The 21,096-nt window shown below is 33.7% G+C and overlaps 4 protein-coding genes across 5 annotated transcripts in view; 3 read left to right on the top strand and 1 right to left on the bottom strand.

Moving 5' to 3' along the window:
- The first annotated feature begins 1,233 nt into the window (after nucleotides 1-1,233).
- Nucleotides 1,234-5,738, top strand: LOC111406466. Its single transcript, XM_023035888.1, has 5 exons — nucleotides 1,234-1,320; nucleotides 1,600-1,666; nucleotides 1,989-2,390; nucleotides 4,092-4,432; nucleotides 5,604-5,738. The coding sequence occupies exons 1-5, from the start codon at nucleotides 1,234-1,236 to the stop codon at nucleotides 5,736-5,738; spliced, it is 1,032 nt and encodes a 343-aa protein (XP_022891656.1).
- A 5,703-nt stretch (nucleotides 5,739-11,441) lies between these two features.
- On the top strand, nucleotides 11,442-13,734 carry LOC111405296 (glutaredoxin). The gene is made up of 4 exons (XM_023034113.1): nucleotides 11,442-11,772; nucleotides 12,694-12,782; nucleotides 13,310-13,408; nucleotides 13,511-13,734. Exons 1-4 carry the CDS (start codon nucleotides 11,672-11,674, stop codon nucleotides 13,594-13,596), a joined length of 375 nt encoding a protein of 124 aa, XP_022889881.1. The 5' UTR covers nucleotides 11,442-11,671; the 3' UTR covers nucleotides 13,597-13,734.
- A 469-nt stretch (nucleotides 13,735-14,203) lies between these two features.
- LOC111405295 (anthranilate phosphoribosyltransferase, chloroplastic-like) lies at nucleotides 14,204-19,811 on the bottom strand. Of its 2 annotated transcripts, none has more exons than XM_023034111.1 (10): nucleotides 19,376-19,811; nucleotides 18,939-19,082; nucleotides 18,135-18,314; nucleotides 17,967-18,050; nucleotides 16,864-17,052; nucleotides 16,231-16,321; nucleotides 16,018-16,077; nucleotides 14,808-14,926; nucleotides 14,430-14,564; nucleotides 14,204-14,352 (listed from the first exon to the last, which is right to left on the bottom strand). In XM_023034111.1, exons 1-10 carry the CDS (start codon nucleotides 19,601-19,603, stop codon nucleotides 14,317-14,319), a joined length of 1,266 nt encoding a protein of 421 aa, XP_022889879.1. In that variant the 5' UTR covers nucleotides 19,604-19,811; the 3' UTR covers nucleotides 14,204-14,316. The 2 variants fall into 2 exon arrangements, with proteins under 2 accessions (XP_022889879.1, XP_022889880.1); XM_023034112.1 differs by having other exon boundaries at nucleotides 18,135-18,296; nucleotides 19,376-19,810.
- A 486-nt stretch (nucleotides 19,812-20,297) lies between these two features.
- The window catches only part of LOC111405294, a 9,095-nt gene continuing 8,296 nt past the window's right edge, over nucleotides 20,298-21,096 (top strand). The window contains exon 1 of the mRNA XM_023034110.1: nucleotides 20,298-20,303. The gene's annotated coding sequence lies outside the window, so the exon portion shown is untranslated. The remainder of the gene's footprint in view (nucleotides 20,304-21,096) is intronic.

The raw sequence follows: 21,096 nt of genomic DNA, 5'->3' as shown, positions 1-21,096 counted from the left end.
CCTGCTGGAATATTGAACAATTTCATTTATTTTTGATGGTCACGTGCTTATGAATTTCTTAAGTTCTGATATACTGGGCCGTTAATTTTCGGTTTGAATCCCTGAAGTTTTTATTCGGACCAATCTAGGATTCCAACTGTTTTTGAAGTCATTAGGAGTCCGATTTTTTATTTTTCATTTCCTGGCAATGTTATGATTATGTCTCTTCTATCTAGCCCTTATAAGAAGAAAAACAAAATTTCGGAAGGTCTCAAAGATGCCCCCTAGCTGCAGGAAGTCTAAGAGCATGTTCGGCTAATCCTTTTAAAAAAAAAAAAAGAAGAAGGTGTAGTATCCAGACATATTTAAATACGGTAATTTTTTTCTTAAAAATAGTTACTTTCCTGAAAGTAACTCTTTACCCCACCCGTATCTCTAACTTTGACTGATGAGAAAAAGGTTATTTATTTTAGAACTTACTTATTTACTTGTATAAGTGAACTTTTTAAGCTTAGCCAAGCATGCTCTTAGTCCATGTAGAAGCCTATTCTTTGAGGTCCTTCCAAAATTACATTCTTGACTTGAAGCATCAAAAAATTCTCCAGCAGCTTTTTGAGTAGCTCTAATTGAATATCCCTCTGAGTTCTTGGCCTTGCCTTGAGCCTCTTTAATAAATTCTTGACAAAAAGTGAAACAAACCGAACAACAAAGCAAGTTACAACTCTGTATATTTATATTTAATTGTGGTGATGATATACATATCGATATAACAGTGTTAGTTGGGGAATGTCAACATATCTTTTTGGCCTCTGGTTTTTGCAAAACTGGCCTTTTTGGACTCTATATTAATAGGTCAATGCTTTGAGATGGATGCCTATAATTGAGTGATACGATTATATACTCATTAATATAGCATTGTTAGTGAGGGTAAGTATTCTCTGAATATTAGCCTTGGGTATGCATAATATGAGCCTTTCTGGACTCTGGTATCAATAGGACAGTGAGGGGTCAACCGTGGATATGCTTATAAATCAGTGATACAATGGTATGCTTATCGATACCACTACAAAACAGTTTAACTTACCATGTCAACTCTAGTATCAATAGCTTGGGTCGAACTATGGAATATGGATATTTATCATTTAGTGATGTGAAGATATGCTTATTTATACAACTATGTTCGGATAAGCAAGGGTTGAATATTGATATCACGAAGATGACCCCTAATTTGGAATTTTGGGAGTCAAAGTTGAGATGAATGCATATGAGTTGCTTGGTATGCGGGAGTTTGTAATAATTAAGGGAAAACTTATTCGTGAAGTTTTACCTTCTATAATCATGGTAGAAGCTTCAAAACGACTGATCTTGCTATTTTAGTGGAGAACATCTTATCACTTCAGTCAGCTTTTATTTCATTGACGGAGTAGATAATGCCTATCAACCTAAATTGATGGCATTGTTAGTATCTTCCTACTTTTCTTAGCACTTTTAGTTGGCAGTGTGCATATATGCATAGTTTCTCCTTTTTGTTAATTTATTTTTTCCATTAATTTATTTTTTCTGTTAATCATAAAATATTCTTTAAAAAGAATTCCTGACTCCTGTCTGTTGGTCTTCCAGTTGATCTCAAGGCTAGGATTGTTTGATAGCAAGCAATACAATACAGACCGGTTGAGAAATGCTAGAGGTAGCTATTTTATCATATTAAAATTGCCTTATGAATTTTAATATAAGACGCAACTTACTTTTCCCAACCTTCTGTGAAACATTCAGTGTTGCAGTTTAGCTTACCCAAAATGTAGTGATATTTTCTGATAAATAAACCACATATATAATTATGGCCTTTTAAGAGTTTCTTCTCCACTGAACTATCACTGTAAGCTCTGCTTTCATTTGTTTGAGAATTAATGTGTTCAAATTGGTTGATTTTAAATAACATGTACTTGAATTTTCATATTGTGACGTGACTATTAACCATTATCCTAATAATCCTCTCTTTTTTCTGCAAGTTGTTAAATCATGCCAGCTCATATATGGAAAGCTAACAGTGAAAGAAAGGTTGTCAAATAGGCGATGTATTCTCTTTGCTTCAACTGACGATCAGCTATCATACAGTGAGCTCGAACCAGATGACTTCGAGCAGGAAATTCAAGTCCCACTTGCTGAAGATGCCTCCCCCACAAACTGTTCATACTTCCATATTGAAGGATCTGAAGGAAAACCTGGCTTTGTTTCGTTTTACAATCGTCCTCGCCGAAGAGAAAACGAAATCTTGGTGTCTACCGCTGGGGAAAATCACAGTAGTCTATTGTGGTTTATCGGTCCCACTGTCCTTGTAGCCTCTTTCATCTTTCCTTCACTTTATTTGCGCAAGATACTCGCCACTATATTTGAGGACTCTCTATTAACAGGTAGGCAAACCTTGTGCTAGATTGAGCTGCTACTTCTGTACCTGACCTGTTGATATTGTTTATTTTGTTCCAACTGCATCATTGTCATCATTATCTTTATTCCTCCTGAGAAAAGAAAAAAAACCAAATTTATGGCGATACATATGTACTTAACAAAGGTTGATGTTGCTTGCTATGCTTTACCATGTTTCTTGATCTCATTTTTTATTATTTAAATGCTAATAGTCTTGTAGATGTTTTAATTTCCCTTGAATGCTACCGAAGGCATTTGAATGTCCTAAGAACCTGTTACAAAAGTTAGCTCATTGCGTAATAGAACATTGATGGTCTGCTGTTTTATAGCATCTTTAAATGCAGCATTGGTACTTCTTTCTATTCCTTGTTTCTTGGTTACCCTTCTATATTGTTTTGCCTTGAAAATTCTGGAATGATTTGCTAGGCTTTCAAATCTTTAGCCTGTGTGAAGCTTCTTTGTCATCATATTAGATATTAAAACTGGAGTTGGAATTGTTGATTTCATTAAATTTGAATTGAGGAAAAAAGTAATTAGTGAAGGGTGTTGATAACAGATTGATGATGATAAATCTCTAGATACCCTGTTAAGTGAAGTTAGATGCTTCTTGTTGTTTGAACTAAAAAAAAATATGTTGGCTTAAAAGTTATGATGCACCGACATGGATATGTGTGTGTGTCCGACACGATACGTGTTGGATACGTCGACTCATAATTTTTTTTAAAAGTATTGACACGACACGTCATCGACATGTTCATTAAATTCTTCATTTATATAGTTTAAATTTAGTTTTATACTTATTATTGATATTTTTTTTTTTTTGTTGAAATCTTTTAAACACGAGTACTTATTTGTTATTTACTAATAACTTTGAATTAAAGATATATAATAGTTATAGTAAGAAAGGAAAATGATTATTGTAGAGTGTTCGAAAAGTGTCGGCATTGGACACGTGTCGGACACGGATACGCTACCCTAGTTAGAGTGTCTATACTACATAGCTTAAAAGCATAGGAGCATTGGAATTCAATTCAGACATGGTCTGAGGAGTGTGACATACGTGTTCAAGTATGTCTGGATATTGTTGCATTCAAAACATCAGCTAAAAGCATGTTTGCCTTCCAGAGTTACTGCACCTCTTTGGGTAGAAGAAACATTATTCACTCATTAAATGAAAATAGTCCCTGTCATATATATACCCAGTTCATTTTGATGATCTTACACTAAAAAAGTTGCATTGGCTTGGAAAACAAAATTTACTGATTGCGAAGTTATCATTGTTGACATCAGATAAGTTTGCATAAATCTTTTCACACTTACCATCATACTTCTTGTGACCATATAGATGTTGATATAATAAGGGCCTGTTTGTGCCCCTTTAATTTCAAAAAGTGTATTATGGAATAGTGATTGATGTTGAAATGTGTGGTTAAAAAAGAAGGAATTTTTTTGATTTATGTGTAATATTATTTTAATGAAGAATGTGTGAATGAAAATGAGTAATGTAAAAAAAATAATGTGGTAGAATGGTTGACAAACAAAGGCTAAATATTAAACTACTACTGATTTCAGCTGGGTCAGGAAAAGGAAAACAAATAATTGCAGTGATTATTTTGTGTGGTTGATCTATCACGACATTATTTTTGGATTAGGATATAGTCATTAAAATTATTTGCTTGTTTTGGCAGACTTCCTAATATTATTCTTCACGGAGGCACTATTTTACTGTGGAGTTGCTGTATTTCTTCTCCTAATAGACCATTTGAGGAGACCTATTACGCTCATATCTGCAGCAACTAACATGGACCTTAAACCGCATCTGGGACACAGAATATCTTCTGTTGCTGTCTTGGTTCTTAGTCTTACAATTCCAATGGTGACTATGGGTTTTGTTTGGCCGTGGACTGGCCCTGCAGCTTCTGCTACTCTAGCTCCCTACCTTGTTGGTCTTGTTGTCCAGTTTGCATTCGAGCAATATGCAAGACACATTATGTCTCCTTCATGGCCTGCCATTCCCATTATCTTTCAGGTAACAACACTGACCTTTCATTTCAACTCACTCATTCAGAATCATTCAAAACTTCTTGTAGAATTGAATTTACTGCTGTTATTTTGCCATCATGCTCTTGTTAATTGGAAATGTATGTAAACATGTTTCAAGAGTATAATGGGCAATGTTATATATTTCTCTAAATAAATAGAAAAAGGACAAGCACAACTTCTTCCCACATCCCCCCTTCCCCTGCCCCTGCTCCCTCTCCCCTTCCCACTTCACTAGTCTCTTTCCCCTGCTGTCCCCCTTACCTCACCTCCAACCCTTATCTGTTTAATTTGCAGTTCCCTACCACCTCTCCCCACGGAAGAAAAATGTTAATTTTCCAATGCTGGCAACAGCTGCTAAATTTGCATAACCGAAAGCTATTTAATAGTTTAATTGAGGGGTATCTACTTGATCTTTGTTGTGTCACACAATTGTGAAAAGCAATACAAAGTGATTATGTGATTGAAATGAAGATTGTTAAACTAGGACCTTCAACTGAAGGGGTTGGGAGGTGGTGGAGGGGATGATGGGAGTTGAGGGGTCCGAGGTCTGGGGAGGAAAAAGATGAGTTTTTCGGTTATATATATATATATATATATATATATTAAATGAAGTAGACTAGTATTTTCTATCAAAATCCTTATCATGTTCAAGAGGCATGATGTTTTAACTGCTAAATTGGACGAATTCAGGTTGGACCCAAATGCTAATTTGCATATACTATAGAATTGAGTCAATTGACACAATATTTCCGTCTTTTTAAGACGGTACAATACGTTATATACATAGATCAGTCTAGAAATCTGCGCCTATTGATTGATCTTTCTCATGAATGACAATACCCCATGTTATCTGTCATTAAACCGGTATAATGCCAGGTGCCATTTCATAATCAACACCCCTCCATTTCATATTAAATGCCCTATTTTCATATTTAGGTTGTCCCAAATTCCAATAAAGCCACTTGCCAACAATATACACAATTTTGTTCCTAGTCTTTCTTTTGTTGGTTTTGGGTACAAGTGTTTAGGTTCTGCAGAATGCATAGAATGATAGTCTTGGGGAATTAATTTATGTTGCGCTACATTTAACTATCTTTAGGTCGGAAGTTCACCATGATCAATGATACGTCTGCCTTTTCCTTTCGACACTCTTGCAGGTTTATAGATTACACCAGCTGAATAGGGCAGCACAACTGGTGACGGCTCTCTCTTTCACTGTGAGAGGAGCTGAGATGACGTCACACAACCTGAAAAAAAAAAAAAAAAAAAAAAACACACTGAAGTTCAATTGATTATCAAACATTCCATAAGTGACACTGGCCATGGTGAAATTGGAGAAGTTAGAAATCTTGACTGTGGATTAGCCCTTTGGGCAAGTTACTTCATCATTTTATTGGTCTACTATTGCAGGAATCTGAAATAGATGAATAAGAAAGAACATCAACAACCTAGAAAATTAGGATAAAATGTGATAAAAAGGCTTAATAAAGTTGCTGCACGAATGGTAATGTTCATTGAACATTTTCTGAGAGCCACTCCAACGAGAAGCTGCAACTCTCCGAGTGCTTCATTGCTCGTATCTGTTTTGTTCTTCCATCTGGCTGTAGACTTCATTTTTCAGGTTTTTACTCTTTTCCATTATAATGAGTAGTGGGTCTTGGAAATGTGTGGATAATAAGTAGATGTAACATTTCTGTTTGTATCAAAAGCAGGATTATGCTTAATTCTTGTCTGTTCTCATTAGGGCAAATCTCCCGAACCGAACCCGAATCGAATCGAATCGAACCCGACAGTTCTTGTCAAATTAAATATCCGAACGGGTATCTGAATTGAGAACCGACGAGTACGGTTTGATTCTCGGTTCTAGACCAAGAACCGAATAAGAACCGAATTTTTCTAATTTTTTTTTTATATTAAGTAAATCAAATTATATTAATTTTAATTTTTTCTAAACAAATTAACAATTTCTAAATCCAAATTTTTGGCCCAATAATTTGTTTTATTTCTAATTTTTTAATTTTTGGTCCAATTACTCATTTTATTGTTTCATTTCTTAGCCCAACAAGATTCAATCCTCTAAATAACCCTAAACGCCTACACTAAAATGTATAACGTTGTCTCGACTCTCGTACCCACTCTCGCAGTCTCGCTAATATTCCAAAATCAATACAATCGTCGGTCGACACTGTGACCTCCGATCGAAGCTGTGACCTCCGTCGATTGAAATTTTGACCGTAGCGATCATTTGAACAAGGTAGTTTACTAGTATCTAACATTCCAAAAATCATTGAATGTATCATTAGTTGTATTTATATAATGTTGTTATAAATGTTAAAAAATTTAATTATAGTACAGAACGGAATCGAACTCGAATCCGAACGGTTCTATAATTATATTTGGACCCGATGGTTCCATTTACTAGATGCTGAAAATTTTGGTTCGGTTCGGTTCTAAAGAGAACCGAACCGAAGTTCTCATCATTTCTTCTTTAGGGAGCCTAAGTTAGCTTTTATGAATTCTTCTTTTGCTTATTCTGAAGTTGAACCCTTTTATTAAAACTTTTTAAGCTACTTTTTTTCTTCTCAAAATGTGTCAAAGCTGCTTTCTTATTTTGGGGAGAAAAACTTATTTTCATCTTTGAAATTATACAACTATCAATTTGTACAAGGTCACTTCATCTGGGCCCACCCCATCTCCAATGTACTTTTGCATTATTGAATCATCCAAAGAAAATTCAGTTGTGCTACTTGCATAGACCCTTTTGCACAGGATTTGTACAGGTGCATATATATGGGGGTGAACCCCATACATGGGATCACCCCCATGTGAGAGACCCTGTGCAAAGGGACCTGTGCAAAGAGGCCTGTGCAGGGAGTTTTATTCAAAAAAATTAAACCCCATTAATTTAGTTAAAAATCAATTTTTTAGTAGGTTTTGATAGATATTGATAAAATGTGTGATTAAAAAGTTGATAAAAATTGTAAATTCTATGAAATGTATAGTTGAAAATAAGTTTGAAAAAAAATGAATTTAGAAACTAAAAACCAAACAAGGACGAAATATCCGGTACTTAATATAAGTCACATTATTCGTGTGGGGAAAAAATGTTTTACGAACCAGACATTATTTTTGGGTATTGTAATTGTCTCGAATAACTCTCCCTGATCTTCATGGTAGTGCTCGAGTCTCATGATCTCACTAAATTTGTAATAATGTTATGTCATCTAATTACTTGTTTGGATAAAATTATAATCTTGTTACAATTTCAAGCTTAATCTCAAATATACATTCTCAATTATTGTTCACACATATTGTGAAATTTACTATTCATTATTAATGTAATTTCATTATAATTTTATCCAAACAAATACTAGTGTGATACAAATAATACACCCCATGATCCTCTAGATATCTAGAGGATGTTTGGCGACCTGTAACTTAAAACAACCAATTATCGATGAAAAAATTCTCACATAAATAGCTTATTTAGCTTGTAAGTGCGATCGAACATACTTATAATATTCTTAAACTAACTGTCCTGTACTTTGCATTGAATTTAGATCTCATTGAATTTGATATGATTATGCTCAGGCTTGTTTGGCAAATCAAAAATCTGACATAAATACTAAGTTTCAGATAGTAGAAATGTCTGCTGATAGATCTAACAGGGTTTAACTAACCTCATATTTAAAGTCAACCCTTAAGAAAATAGCCCAAAACACACAGTTGAAGGTGTTTTGCACTTTCGCTATGTGCAAATATATGGCCGCTTTGCTCATTAGATGTCACAAGCGGATGGAAGTTTTTTGCACCACAATTTACTTTAAGAAACATGGTTCTTTATATAACTCTCGAATGGAAGAAACGTAATGAAATTTTATTTTTTTTCAACGAATATGGCAGTTAAAATGTAAGATATATATCGATATCGCACAATATGTATAAGAAAAAATAAATATCGAAACTCGACCGCACAATCAATCTCAAAGTGTTTTAAGCTGGAAAACACAAACATAGACATATATAATAGCCAGAGTCGAAAGCTCAAACAAATGAAATGTATATACTAAAAATAGAAAGAAAAGGAGAAGCTGCGCAATGAAGAAAATCAGTAGGGTTCATTGCCTTTTATAGTGGTATTCTTAGATGCTAATGTTTTGGGCAGGCGGGCAGGGTACGGGTTTGAAGGGCAGACATGCAAGTTGGCTTGCCGGAACATTAAACAAATGAATATCTAGAATAGAATAGGATAGTGGTGAGTGTGCATGCGTGATATGTGATGCAACTTCACCGTTGGCACGATGATACCATGACTAGGAGCCGTTGGATGGTGGATTCCTCTAACAGTCAAACAATCGATTTCTTACTATCAAATAAAGAACAACTTGATCTCTAACCTTTTACTACGAGTAGTCTTTAGTTAATGAAATTGTTTAAATACGTTGAATTATAATGTCATCCTTGTTTTGCCTAAAAGTTGAGTCCGTTTCTCAACTTGAGATAGTATATCAATTGACGAATAAGATTGTCACTAGAATTTCGAATATCTCGTGAATAACTAAATTACCATATTTTAGCAAAGTAAAATAACATAGAGCTATGAATAGTTAATTAAAATAAATAAATAATTTAGGATTATAATCCAAAGAAAAATAAATAAACCACAAAGAAATGATGCAGCTACTTCCTAGAGACAGGTATATATTTACTATCTTCAAAGGGAGTGAACACATAGGGGATGATAGAGCTACTTCCTAACCATATGGTCTAGTTATCTATCTTAAAGACTAAGGAAGAAAAATATATGTATTCAAATCATCCAATGGGAAGTTTTGAAAGGTGGAAATGGCCCTATTTAAGTGCTAACATTCATACATTTCCTGACCATATTAGAAGCTAAAAATAACAAGAACAGAAAAAGTTGCTGGAATAAATTCTTCAAAAATGATGAGTGAAATATGTTTCTATTTGACTTATGTGCTTCAATACAACCTACAAATTGTTATTTGCTTATATACATGTTGATGTAAGATGCTTTGATATCCTGCAGTAAACTAGAACTAAGTTAAGGTAAGCTTACTTGCAATACATCATGTTTTTAACATAGTGAACTGAGCCCTTGTCTGAACCACATTATTCTCACAAGAATGCATTTTTAAATAATGTATTGATGGAAAATGTGTTTAAAAAATAAGAAAAAATTTTGGATTTACGTGTGATGTTATTTTATTGAAGAATGTGTGGTTGAAATGATGTCAAATAACTGTTTATGAATGTATTTTTTTGAAAGAATGTAGCCCAAATAGGACCTAAGTATAAAATTATGATGTTGAAGTTCTATTAAAATAATTGTATGACGTGAGCATTTAAAAGTACGAAAATTGGTTATTTGTTGTATACAACGTCAAATGAACAGCCTGACCTTAAGTGATTGTTGAAGCTGAGAAACCAGCATTAAGTTCGACAATCATTAGTGGCAAAAAGGAGAATTCTAGTCGAGAGAAGGCAAATTAAGTACTGGCCAATATTATGTCAATGCCACTTTATTAATTTGAGCTCAAGTATACAACAATGACTCCATATTGGCCAAAGGAAAATGAAGATAAAGAAATATTCATTTCATCTCATGCATCATTTACACTCTTCCGCCATATTTCGCTCACGAGTTGTTGATAAACTCATTCTCCATTTCATCTTCCTTTTTTAGATCAACATGACTAGAGGCTATGTGGAATATTTTGAGATAGCTAGGTGATGACGCGAGATGGACTGAAATTTCATCGGACTGTTTGGATGGATGTATGGTCTTATAATACTGATGACGAAGACTTTTTTATGCTGGAATTGTTGCAATCACTGTTCACTACTGCACCACCAATTTTAATATAATATCTATCGACATATGTGTTCTTCTCTAAATATGTAAAAGGTAGCCACATGTAGTAGATAAAGTATGTGAGAAGAAAATGAAAGATCACTTCATTTTTGTTAAATCCTAGTAGGGACAGGTTGTGAAATTCAATATTCTCGTCCTCCTGTTTTGATTTTTGAAAGGAAGAAGGTGTTAGCTGTTGAAACTTTTGTAAGAAAAAGTCTACAGTGAACAAGTACTACAAGAAGTTATGGTATAACTTTTGATTGGAAGGCTGCAACTATTTTTCGTTTGAATCAGGTGAAAACATTTCTAATGTTGACATATCACTTCGGGCCCATTAAATCTGTTTTTCAAAAATTATCGTGATAGTAAACGAAGCTTGCACTATAGCAACTCACTTTAGCTACTCATCTCAAATTTTATATAAGTAATTTATTATATATAAAGTATTAGTGCAAGCTTCATTTACTAGCACAATGATTTTTGAAAAAAAATAAAATAATAATAAATATTTAATGGGCCTGAAGTGATATTCTAACATTAGAAATGTTTTCACATGATTCAACGAAAAAAGTTGCAACCTTACAATCAAATACCATAACTTGTTGTAGTAAGAAAGGAAAGAAAACGAAAGAAAAACAAATAGAAAAAAAAAAGTACATTGGGCCGGTTGTGTCAGCCTACAGTTGGTGCCACCAACTTCTCGCCCCTTTTCCAGCGACCTTAACTTCAAATCGGCCCCCAAAATCCAACTAACACCCCTAAATCTATCTAAATAATGAATTATAAGTCATTCATACACATTATATATAAGAATTTAATGCAAATTTCACAAAACAAATAAAATGAAAAATCTATAGCTTAAATCCAAAAAAATCTAACCTTGTGCTGAAAATAATGAACAAGTTTTGTAGTAGTCGATATCGGGTAGACTATGAGGACTCAAGTGTCAACCGGATCCCAATGGTAGACAAGAAATTTTATTTTTTTTCTTGCTTTTTTTCTCTCTTTCTTTGATGGTAGAAGATGAGGGTATTTTGGAAAATGTTATATAAAAAACTATTTTAACTATTATCTTTTTTTTTTTTTTTTCTTTTTAATTGGTCAAATGCCATTTTGGAAATATGGCTGTGTAAAATGGCGCATTTCCTCGTATTTTAGTGCAGAGTTCAATTGCAAAAGGATTTGCTTGTGATTTGCACCAGATGACACACAGCCGCGCCGATTCAAGATCTTTGTCTTCTTGATAAGAGCCATCTGTGATTTCATTCAGGACACTAAGCAGAGCCAAATTCTCAACACCTGTTAACATTTCTCTCTCTTGAACAGCAACAAAGAGGGAAGGTTAAGATGGGTTCTGTTTTCAGTTCAAAAAAGAACAGAGAGCAAATTGAGATGGCTCTTGCCAAAGCCAAGCAGATCGTCAACTCCAACCCTGCTGTTGTTTTTAGGTCAATTTTTTTTTAATCATTCTTGAAACTGTCAGTCTTGATGAATTGATTATATTAAGTTAATGAAAGATTCATGGAGTTACTGCTTTTTCCCCGGGAAAATTAGCTCAAAATTTTGCCATTTTCTTGATGAACTTCTGATTTCTTGGAGATTTTTTGGGTATATATGTTGAAGATTTAATATTTGTTACTTCTATATCTTATTAGTCTAATTTTTATTTATTTTCAATCTTATTCGTTCTTGATGTAACCTCTAAAAACTTCATAATATCTAGTAAAATTGTTTCATCTATGCCTATTAACATCTTTGTAGTATCTCCCCGAGACTCTTTTCTAAAGAAACATTTATTGATTGCTCTTCATCTATTAATTAATATAGTATTTTTATTTGTCAATGGTCATTCAATTTTGATTTGAATAATATAACAAGCTAAAGTATTGAAATAAGTAGCATATTAAATGCGTTTAATAAGAATAAAGTATCTCTAAAATGGAGAGTATATTGTATTTAGAGGTTCTCTTGGAGATATTTTTATTTAAGCACTACTGTTACGTATATGTGTGAGACATTGTTGATGGAAAGAGAGTCCACGGAGATTGTTTATAAAATTGTTGAAGAAATAAGAGTAAACAAGTAAGGGTTGCTTCTTGACTTTTAACCTTCATATACTATAGATTTGCCTTATATTTAGCCGAAGAATGATCAGATTGACACCAGTAAGAAATCATTCCTATTTTCTTGAATTTAACGAATTTGAAACTGGACATGGGCAAAAACATAAGGAAAAAACACGCAATAAGTATGAGATGATGCCTTTTCAATATAATGCAAACACTTCCCTGATGAACAATTTAAGAATCTGATTACTTGCTGAAGTATTGCATTATTGTCATGCTTTATTGATACTTTCTTTCGTGCAGTAAAACTTACTGTGGATATTGCAAGAGGGTTAAGCAGCTGTTTTCCCAGTTGAATGCAACATACAAAGTCATCGAACTTGATGAGGAGAGTAAGTGTATACCGCTCGATTCCATTTATAGCAATGAATGTTCGACATTTTGATATCTTTACTGCATCTGATTAATTTCGTGTTGGCAGAGTTTAATAATCAGTTGCATATTTCTGCACTCTGTCTCTGTTCCATGTGTTCATAACTTGGCAGTTCTTGAGTTTTTTAAATAAATGTATACAACAATCTAGATGTTTGGCGAGCTTAAAAAAGTAAAAGTTACTTTGTTTCCAATCACGTTTGTATTTTTAATTTTCTCTTATTTTTACGTAATAAAGATACTGTTTTCTTACCTTGCTATCAAACTATGTGATTTACTTGTTTTCAGCTTTGACCTATAACAAACTTTTCTACCCCTAAATGAAATTTTAAAGCTTAACCTGCTCTAAGCATTATTCCCAATAAATTTGGGGTCAGCTTGTCATCATCTTCCAGGCCATATAAGTTTCTTTCTTCTCCTGCTTTAGTAAGATTTGTGTTGTGTGCCATTGTTGAAGCTGATTAGTGTTTTATTTGTCTGTTTGAAGGTGATGGAGATGAGATTCAAATGGCTCTAGCTGAGTGGACTGGGCAGAGAACTGTGCCAAACGTGTTCATTGGTGGCAAACATATTGGTGGTTGTGACTGTAAGTTCCTGTCTGTTATTGAGAAGATTTAGCCAAACCAGTATGTCAAAAAAATCCCACTGTGCATTTGCACTACTAATTTCCCTCGTTTTTCACTTGCAGCGGTCATGGAAAAACATAATGAAGGAAAGCTCGTTCCCTTGCTAGCTGATGCTGGTGCAATCGCTAAACTATCTGTTCAGTCGTAAATTTATGTGAAGAAGAAAGAAACTTATGTGGAAAATAAGTCGTATTGAAAAAGTACTATGCATTTTATATTCAATAAACAATCTTGGTGGTCTATGTTGTTAATGTTTTCTGTACTCCATTGGCTTGGCATAACCTTTCTTTTGGCGTTATTCCGTAACAATTAGTATGCCCAACACCTTGATGCCATAATGTGAAAATTGTGAGAAAAGCAAGTGTCGATCTGGGGTATCGGCCCCACTTCTTACTCTGAACTGATCCAGGAGTCGGAAGAAATGCTAGAAATCTCAGAATAGATGCAATTTTGTATGTCGAAACTCAAGGATCTTTTCATTGTGTTGGATATAGTGTAATTGGAGTACAAATATGATCTCAACTGGTATGTCACCTTTACACCAATTCGACATAAATTTACTACCAGCTACATAATGTCTACAAGGCTCAAAATTTATCAATTTTCTTCATCTCTTGTGGATCACTCGAGCCATTAAATTAACAGCCTATGCTATTAAGACCTTGTTTGAATCGTATTATTTGAAAAAAAAAAATATTCTTAAATAGTGATTTGATATAATTTTAATCACACGTCCTTCAATAAAATAATATTAAACATAAATTCAAAATTTTTCCTTATTTTATAACCATGCACTCCATCAATCTATTATTTCAAAATACATTCGTTAAAAATAATGTGGTTCAAACACACACTAAAAGTTATGTCCTTACAGGGTCGCCCTCAATGCATCTTCTTTCACTATCTGAAACACAAAACAGTGGCTATTAGCTTGGGAGAAATGAACAAAACCGAAACATTCACAGGGATCCGTCCCCTTACATTGGAGAATTTTTTCCATAGATCAAGGGTCTTGGTAGCTTTCCCGGATAGATGTGTTTCACGAGCCACTTCCACTCCATCGGCTAGATTGGTTACATGTCCACTGACCAAGAGAGCTGCTGCTGCATTTAGCACCTGTGTGCGATTCAAGATGAAAAAATACCTCTCTTAAGTGCAGACTGACTATATGAAGAGATCTTTCATACGGAAATTTTACTCTTATATTTCCAAGTTGTAGTTCAATTTTAATGAATATACATTGTATCAAAATATGCCTAATAATTAAATATAGAAACGAAAAAAAAATTAAAAAATAAAATAATTAATATATATATATATATATATATATATATATATATATATATATGAAACACTAACCAACGCATCAGCTATGGACCCCTTTTCTCCTGATAGCACACGATTTAGTACATTTGCATTGTATTCTGGATCTCCGCCTCTCAGATCGTCTATAGAGCAGCGAGGGATCCCAAAATCCACTAGAAAATGACTGATTTTGTAAGACTACAATTCTGATATAATACTTAATGACAGGTGAAGTTCAATAAAAAAATTCGCAATATCCTCCCTGAGAAAAAATGCATTCAAGAAATCAAAGAAATACTTGGTAAGAGTCCAACTAAAATTTGTGAATATTTTTGTTTAGAATATGGTGGAAAAAGGGTTGTTTGTAATGAATCGATGAAGTAGAAAAGTTTAATTCGTAGGAGCGTAATTAAACACAACAAATGTTGGAGGGTGTATAACCCAACAAAAAAGGAGAAGAAAGAGAACTTAAGACAACATTGCCTCGCAACGGTGCTAACGGTGTATGGAACTTGTCTCTAAAAATACAATGAATTCAATTTGTGGTAGAAGCACTTCAAATCACATGTTTTAGTGAACTTAGAATGGAGCCTTCTCTCTACAAGAAGAAATGGGTTTGAAATGATGTTGAAGAGTTTTTGCAAGAAATTTTATGCAATGCTCAATGCAAAAGTGATATGGGATGAATTGTGGATGTCCAAATAGTCCTATTTATCGAGAGTGAGAAATTGTGAGTGAAGTGATGTGCACCAAAACTCGTAGCTTTGGCATTTCGCTCGAGCTCCATTGTTAAAATTTTAACAAAATTTTTTCACTCGCCTGTCGCTCGAGCAACAGCCTCGTCGCTCCCCATCGCTTGAGCGATAGGTGAGCGTCAAAGTTGGATAAAATCCAGACCAATTTTCCTCTATTTTTCTTCCTACTTTGGACCGCAATTTCTTATTCTCCCAGAATTGGTTTTGAGATTCCAAATATAACACGATAATCTATTCGACAAGTAAAACAAGTTAGTTTATTTATATTTGTAATTTGACTATCGGATCAAATTCGAATATTTGGCCAAAGTTGACACGAAAGTCACTTTTCTACATTTATGCTTAACCAAATTTTCTCAATTTTAAACCAATTTCCAACAAATATTTGTTCCAAAACTGTCAAAGATGTAAAACTACTCGAGCATTTGTATGAAGCAACAAAGCTAAAATATTTGAGCTTGTCAGTATCAAAATTACTAAATCATAGGGGGGAGTGGAAAGATTCTTACATGGATCAAATGAGAACTTTTCTATCTTTTCTGGGGTAACATCAAGGACTAGTCCAGGACCTGTTCACATTCATTAGGGGAATTTAACGCAAATTGTTAACAGATAATAAGCTCTCTAAGATAAATACAAAATGGTCAAGATTCCTTTTCAAGATTGAGATCCAGTCTTCATGACTGTTTGAACTATTTTCCGAAAACAGAAAGGATTCTTACCAAGGGGACTGATCTCATCAAGGCCCTCAGAGTGAACAATTAATGCTCGCTTCATACCAAACCGTTGAAGTGCTTTTGCCATCTTATGAACCTAGTCAAGGACAGATTTTTTATTTTTATTTTTCCCAAAAAGCATGAAACTTCTTTAGGAGGTCAAAAGCGTTAAATCAATATGAAAAGATCAAAACGATGGAAGATGCAGAGGAGAATGTATTGGAGAAAAGGGCTGCGTGTTTGGCTAAGCACAAAAGTAATTCAAAGTTATTTTCAAGTAGCTTCATGTTCCCAAAATTCAGAAGTTAAAATGGATTTATTGGACATTAAGGTAAGGAATACTTTCATAGTAACTTATTTCCAATTTGACCTTGAAAAATTAATATTTACTCTAGAGTTCACTTATTTTCTTGTAAGTAAATCGTTTAAGCTTAGACAAACATGCACTAATTATGCAACTTCTTAAAGTTCTATACAATGAGTTTGTTATGGCTCTAGAAGGTTAAATCAATACCATAGGCAAGAAGATACAGTTGTAACGCTGAAAGCATCATTAAAAAGAAAATATGTTCTATCAACAAGTTCAACTTATCAGAGATTAGATTTCAAAATTACACAATTGAGAGTCAAAGTGCTCACTAGATTTTCTTCGTATACCCCAACTACGGCAAAAGGAACTCCTGCAGGATTTAACATTGGGCCCAAGATATTGAATACAGTCTTTACTTTCAGCTTTTTCCTGATAGGTCTAACGATTTTCATTGCCGGGTGATACATAGGAGCCATCATGAAACCAATCCCAGTTTCAATCACACATCTCGATACCCCCTGAACAAATAATAATAGGCATTGAAGGACAGGCTGAATATAAATTATGCAAGTATACATGATCTGAGATTATTTCTGTAGTCAACTCACATCACAGGCACAACTGCATGCTAATCCAATTTTATGTATCTTATATGGCGTGGAGGCTAATGCACATAGTACTTGACAATATAATGAACATGATTTCTATCATACTGTTTTTTTCATTAATGCTGTTATACTATTCAATCCTCTCATCAAACATGCTGTATGATTTTTGTACAGCCAATAGGAAGATGAACATGAACATGCCATCTTCTTGTATAACTGAAGGTTCAGAACGATATTCCAGATGAACTATTAGATAAGATGCCTTGATTTTGGAAGAAAATATTCTATTTAAAAGTTATGTTAACATGTAAAAGCTCCCTGTCTCTGTTAATACTTCTCTCTGGATACTAAAAGTTTAAACAGATACAAGAAAAAGGGCCAAGCAAATCGTATTGAGATTCAATATTGGTAGTTCTCATGGAATTTTAATGGATTGAGCCATATAATGATGGAATTAGAATGCATAACAGTTATGAAGCTCATTCAGAAAATAATTTGTGTTTATCATCCCTTGTTGGATTTAATAACAAAATAATTCACCATAGGAAGTAAAACAAACATATACTTCAAATTCTGGTATTATAAAAGACCATACAATTCTTTTCGGTTAGATTGTTTTCTCTGTTTGACAAACTAATCAAATTACAACTGAAGTATGCTATGGCGATTGCTCCAAAAATAATAAGAAGAAACAAAATCACCATCTAATCTCCAAGGAAAAAGAAAAAAAAAATGAAAATACTGTTCAGGTGTACATATAAAATTTATTACAGAAAATGTTCAAATTAGTTCAGATTTAACTATATCATAATAACTGCAATAACCTCTGGGTCCAAGTCGATTGCGACCCCCAATGCTTCCAGTACGTCAGCACTTCCACAAGCAGACGAGCTTGACCGATTCCCTTGCTGCAAGACAAACCTCAATGTGAATATCATTTCACCACGTCATCAAAATTAATAAAATGGATTATCTGGAAGCAAATCGTCCACCTTAGCAATTTTTGCACCACAAGCTGCAGCAAGTATCGAAGCTCCGGTCGATATGTTCACCGTGTTTGCACCATCACCACCCGTTCCAACAATGTCAACTGCATCATTCAATCCTGTCACTTTGGTACAATGTTTTATCATCGCCCTAGCCAGTCCAACCACCTGCTTGATAGTAACACACTAGCAAAATATAACATTGTGTGGTACCAAAAAGGTAGTTTCTTGTACAATAAATGCACTTAATACCTAATAGACAAACCCTTACGAATGAACTCGGGTTCCAACTACATTTCAGGGACATTCACTTACTTTTGGGCCCATGGGATTACACAGAAGTACAAATTTTGCTAGGATTAGAATACTTGGGGGTATTTTTGAATAACATGATTGCTACAAGTCACGTCTAAGAAAGGTAGTAACTTTAGGTAAGAGTAACTCTTATTATTCCAACTTCGACCTATCAACAAATTATTTACTTTAAAACTCACTTATTTACTTATAAGTAAACTTTTAAAGCTTATTCAAGCATGCTCTTATAAATCGCTGCACTTCACATTAGATATTATCTTCAGCTCTTTTTTTTTTAAAATTCGTCACAGCTATAATTATTCGTAGATACGTGTCACATCATGACGTGTATTAGGCACAGTTTCAGTAAACTTTATTCAGCCAATAACTTATTATTTGAATCCTACATCAATATATTCAACTTTTGAAAAATATATTCCTAATATCACTGATTTTCTTCTCTAAGAAATCATAAATTCATCAGAAAAGTTATGAGAACATAAAAAATTCACTTACTTCTTCATAAGTTTCTCCCTTAGCTCTCAACAACACAAGAAAGGCACTAATCAAAGCTTCATCAGCACCATTCAGCAAGAAATCGAGAGAAGCCTCTGCTTCAGCTTCCGATAAGTCCACCCCACTTATCAAACCCTCTATCAACTGTTAATTAAAAATTTCAAAACATATAAGGCTTGGCTACACCACTTATCCGATCTCAAAAGGCTCAAAAGAGAATTTCATTCCGTCCAAAAAGCTCAAACAAGCAGTCGAAACATATTCTAAAATTCAATTCTAAATTATCATATCCCTCAAATATAAAAATAATAATCAAAGTACAACAAGTCCCCATTCCCAAAAATTAAGGAGAAACGAATTAATGAAATCCATCATCAGAACCCAGAAAAAAAAAATGAAACAAAGGATGGAATAGAAGAAGAAGCTTTCAGCATTACCTGACTAAAAGATGACACGGGTGCGTGATTATTTGAATTGGCCAAAGCAGAAGGTACAAACACTGAGCAATTAATATTAACTGGCGAATAAAGGAATGAATTTTTTATATTCCTCGATACAAGTTGGCGATTAAATGATGAAGAGCGAATCTGAGGTGGGAAAAAATTAAGATATTGGTGAGCAACAGCCATTTTGCAGGGTACCCAATTCAGATGCTGCAAATGCATTTATATTTGGCCCAGTTCTCTAATGTTGGAATTAATGTGGTGAAAAGTGTGCGCGCACCAAACACAGGTTAGGTAGATGTCAATGGTGTAGAAATTGATGAATGCAGCGATTTGGTAGCATTAATTAGGGTTTCTGAATTTGGAAGCTTGCTTCAGATCCTTCCCAGAACGTGATAATTGTTTGTGATGACTGCTTCTGACAAATTTTTTGTGAGTCAAATGAGTTAAAAAATGGGGAAACACGTGACACAATATTAGTTTGAAAAAAAATTACTCACAAAGTCAAAGCTGTACATCCGGAATCGATACCTCGAATGACACTTTCCTTACAAGAAAGGGGGTTCACACGTAATAAAATAATTCTGGATCCCCCTCTTGTGAGGAGAATATCATCCGGGGTGTCAATCCCGGATGTACAATAGCAAAGTCCAAAAAATTATGTCAGAATTTTGTACTTGTTTGGTACGAATTTTAAATTAATTAAATTTAATTTTTTGATCGTTATTTCACTATTTCAGACGTTATTTTTGAATTTTTCTCTTACAAGTAGGATCCACTTTATCTCTAACGGTAAAAAAAAAACAATTATCAAAATTCTTACCAAACAAGTACTTTATCGGAATACACGTGGAAAATTTCTGTTAAACATAGCAAAGAAAAAAAATAGCTAATCAACCAAACGATGCCACATCTGCTTCTGGTGGAATTCTAGCAGTTGTACTTCTGTACAAGCAATTTATTGCTATTTACAATCCAGTTGCATTATTCAAAGATTTATTTTGCTTCTATTGAATTGTAGAGATGACAAAATTATACATGAAAAATATCATTTGTACACCTTTTTGTATATGCATTGTTGATGTTATCCAATTTGTCAACAAATGATTGGACCAAAAAATGGTATTGTTTTAAACTATCCAATGATCTAATGGCACGTGATAAGATATAAAACTTGATATACATCAATCTTTTTATATATTGATGTTTTTAAGTTAAATCATATTTAAAATTAAAAAATAAATAAACAGTCAAACAATGCATTAAATGAAGATTTCTTAATTCCGACTGTCCTAAGAATCCTCGACGGGATTGGATTGTAATGACTCTCCGAGCTGTTCCGCTTCATGATATTCCCACTTCTTTGAGACCTAAATGTGTGAATATTTAACATTAAGTGAATGTGCTATGTCAAATCATGTGTATTGTTAGTGGGCAATGTTAGTATGATTGGCCCATGGTTGATTTTAATAAAATCAATCGATGAAATATATCGTTGAAAGGTTAATAAAAATTATAATCCTAATAAAATTTATAATTAAAAATAAATTTTTATTTTTAATTATAATCAAATATAAACTTTGTATATAAAATGAGACAAAATAAAAAAAAAAAATCCAGCAAAGCATATGAAATGCCTTTAACATTTTTGGCTCTTATTTCTATCCATAGGTGGGGGGGGGGGGGGGGGGGGAAAAAAAAAAAAAAAAAAAAAA

This window comes from Olea europaea, chromosome 12, assembly GCF_002742605.1.
Source record: "Olea europaea var. sylvestris chromosome 12, O_europaea_v1, whole genome shotgun sequence".
Classification (NCBI taxonomy): Eukaryota; Viridiplantae; Streptophyta; class Magnoliopsida; order Lamiales; family Oleaceae; genus Olea; species Olea europaea.
This window is presented reverse-complemented; position numbering and strand designations above follow the sequence as displayed.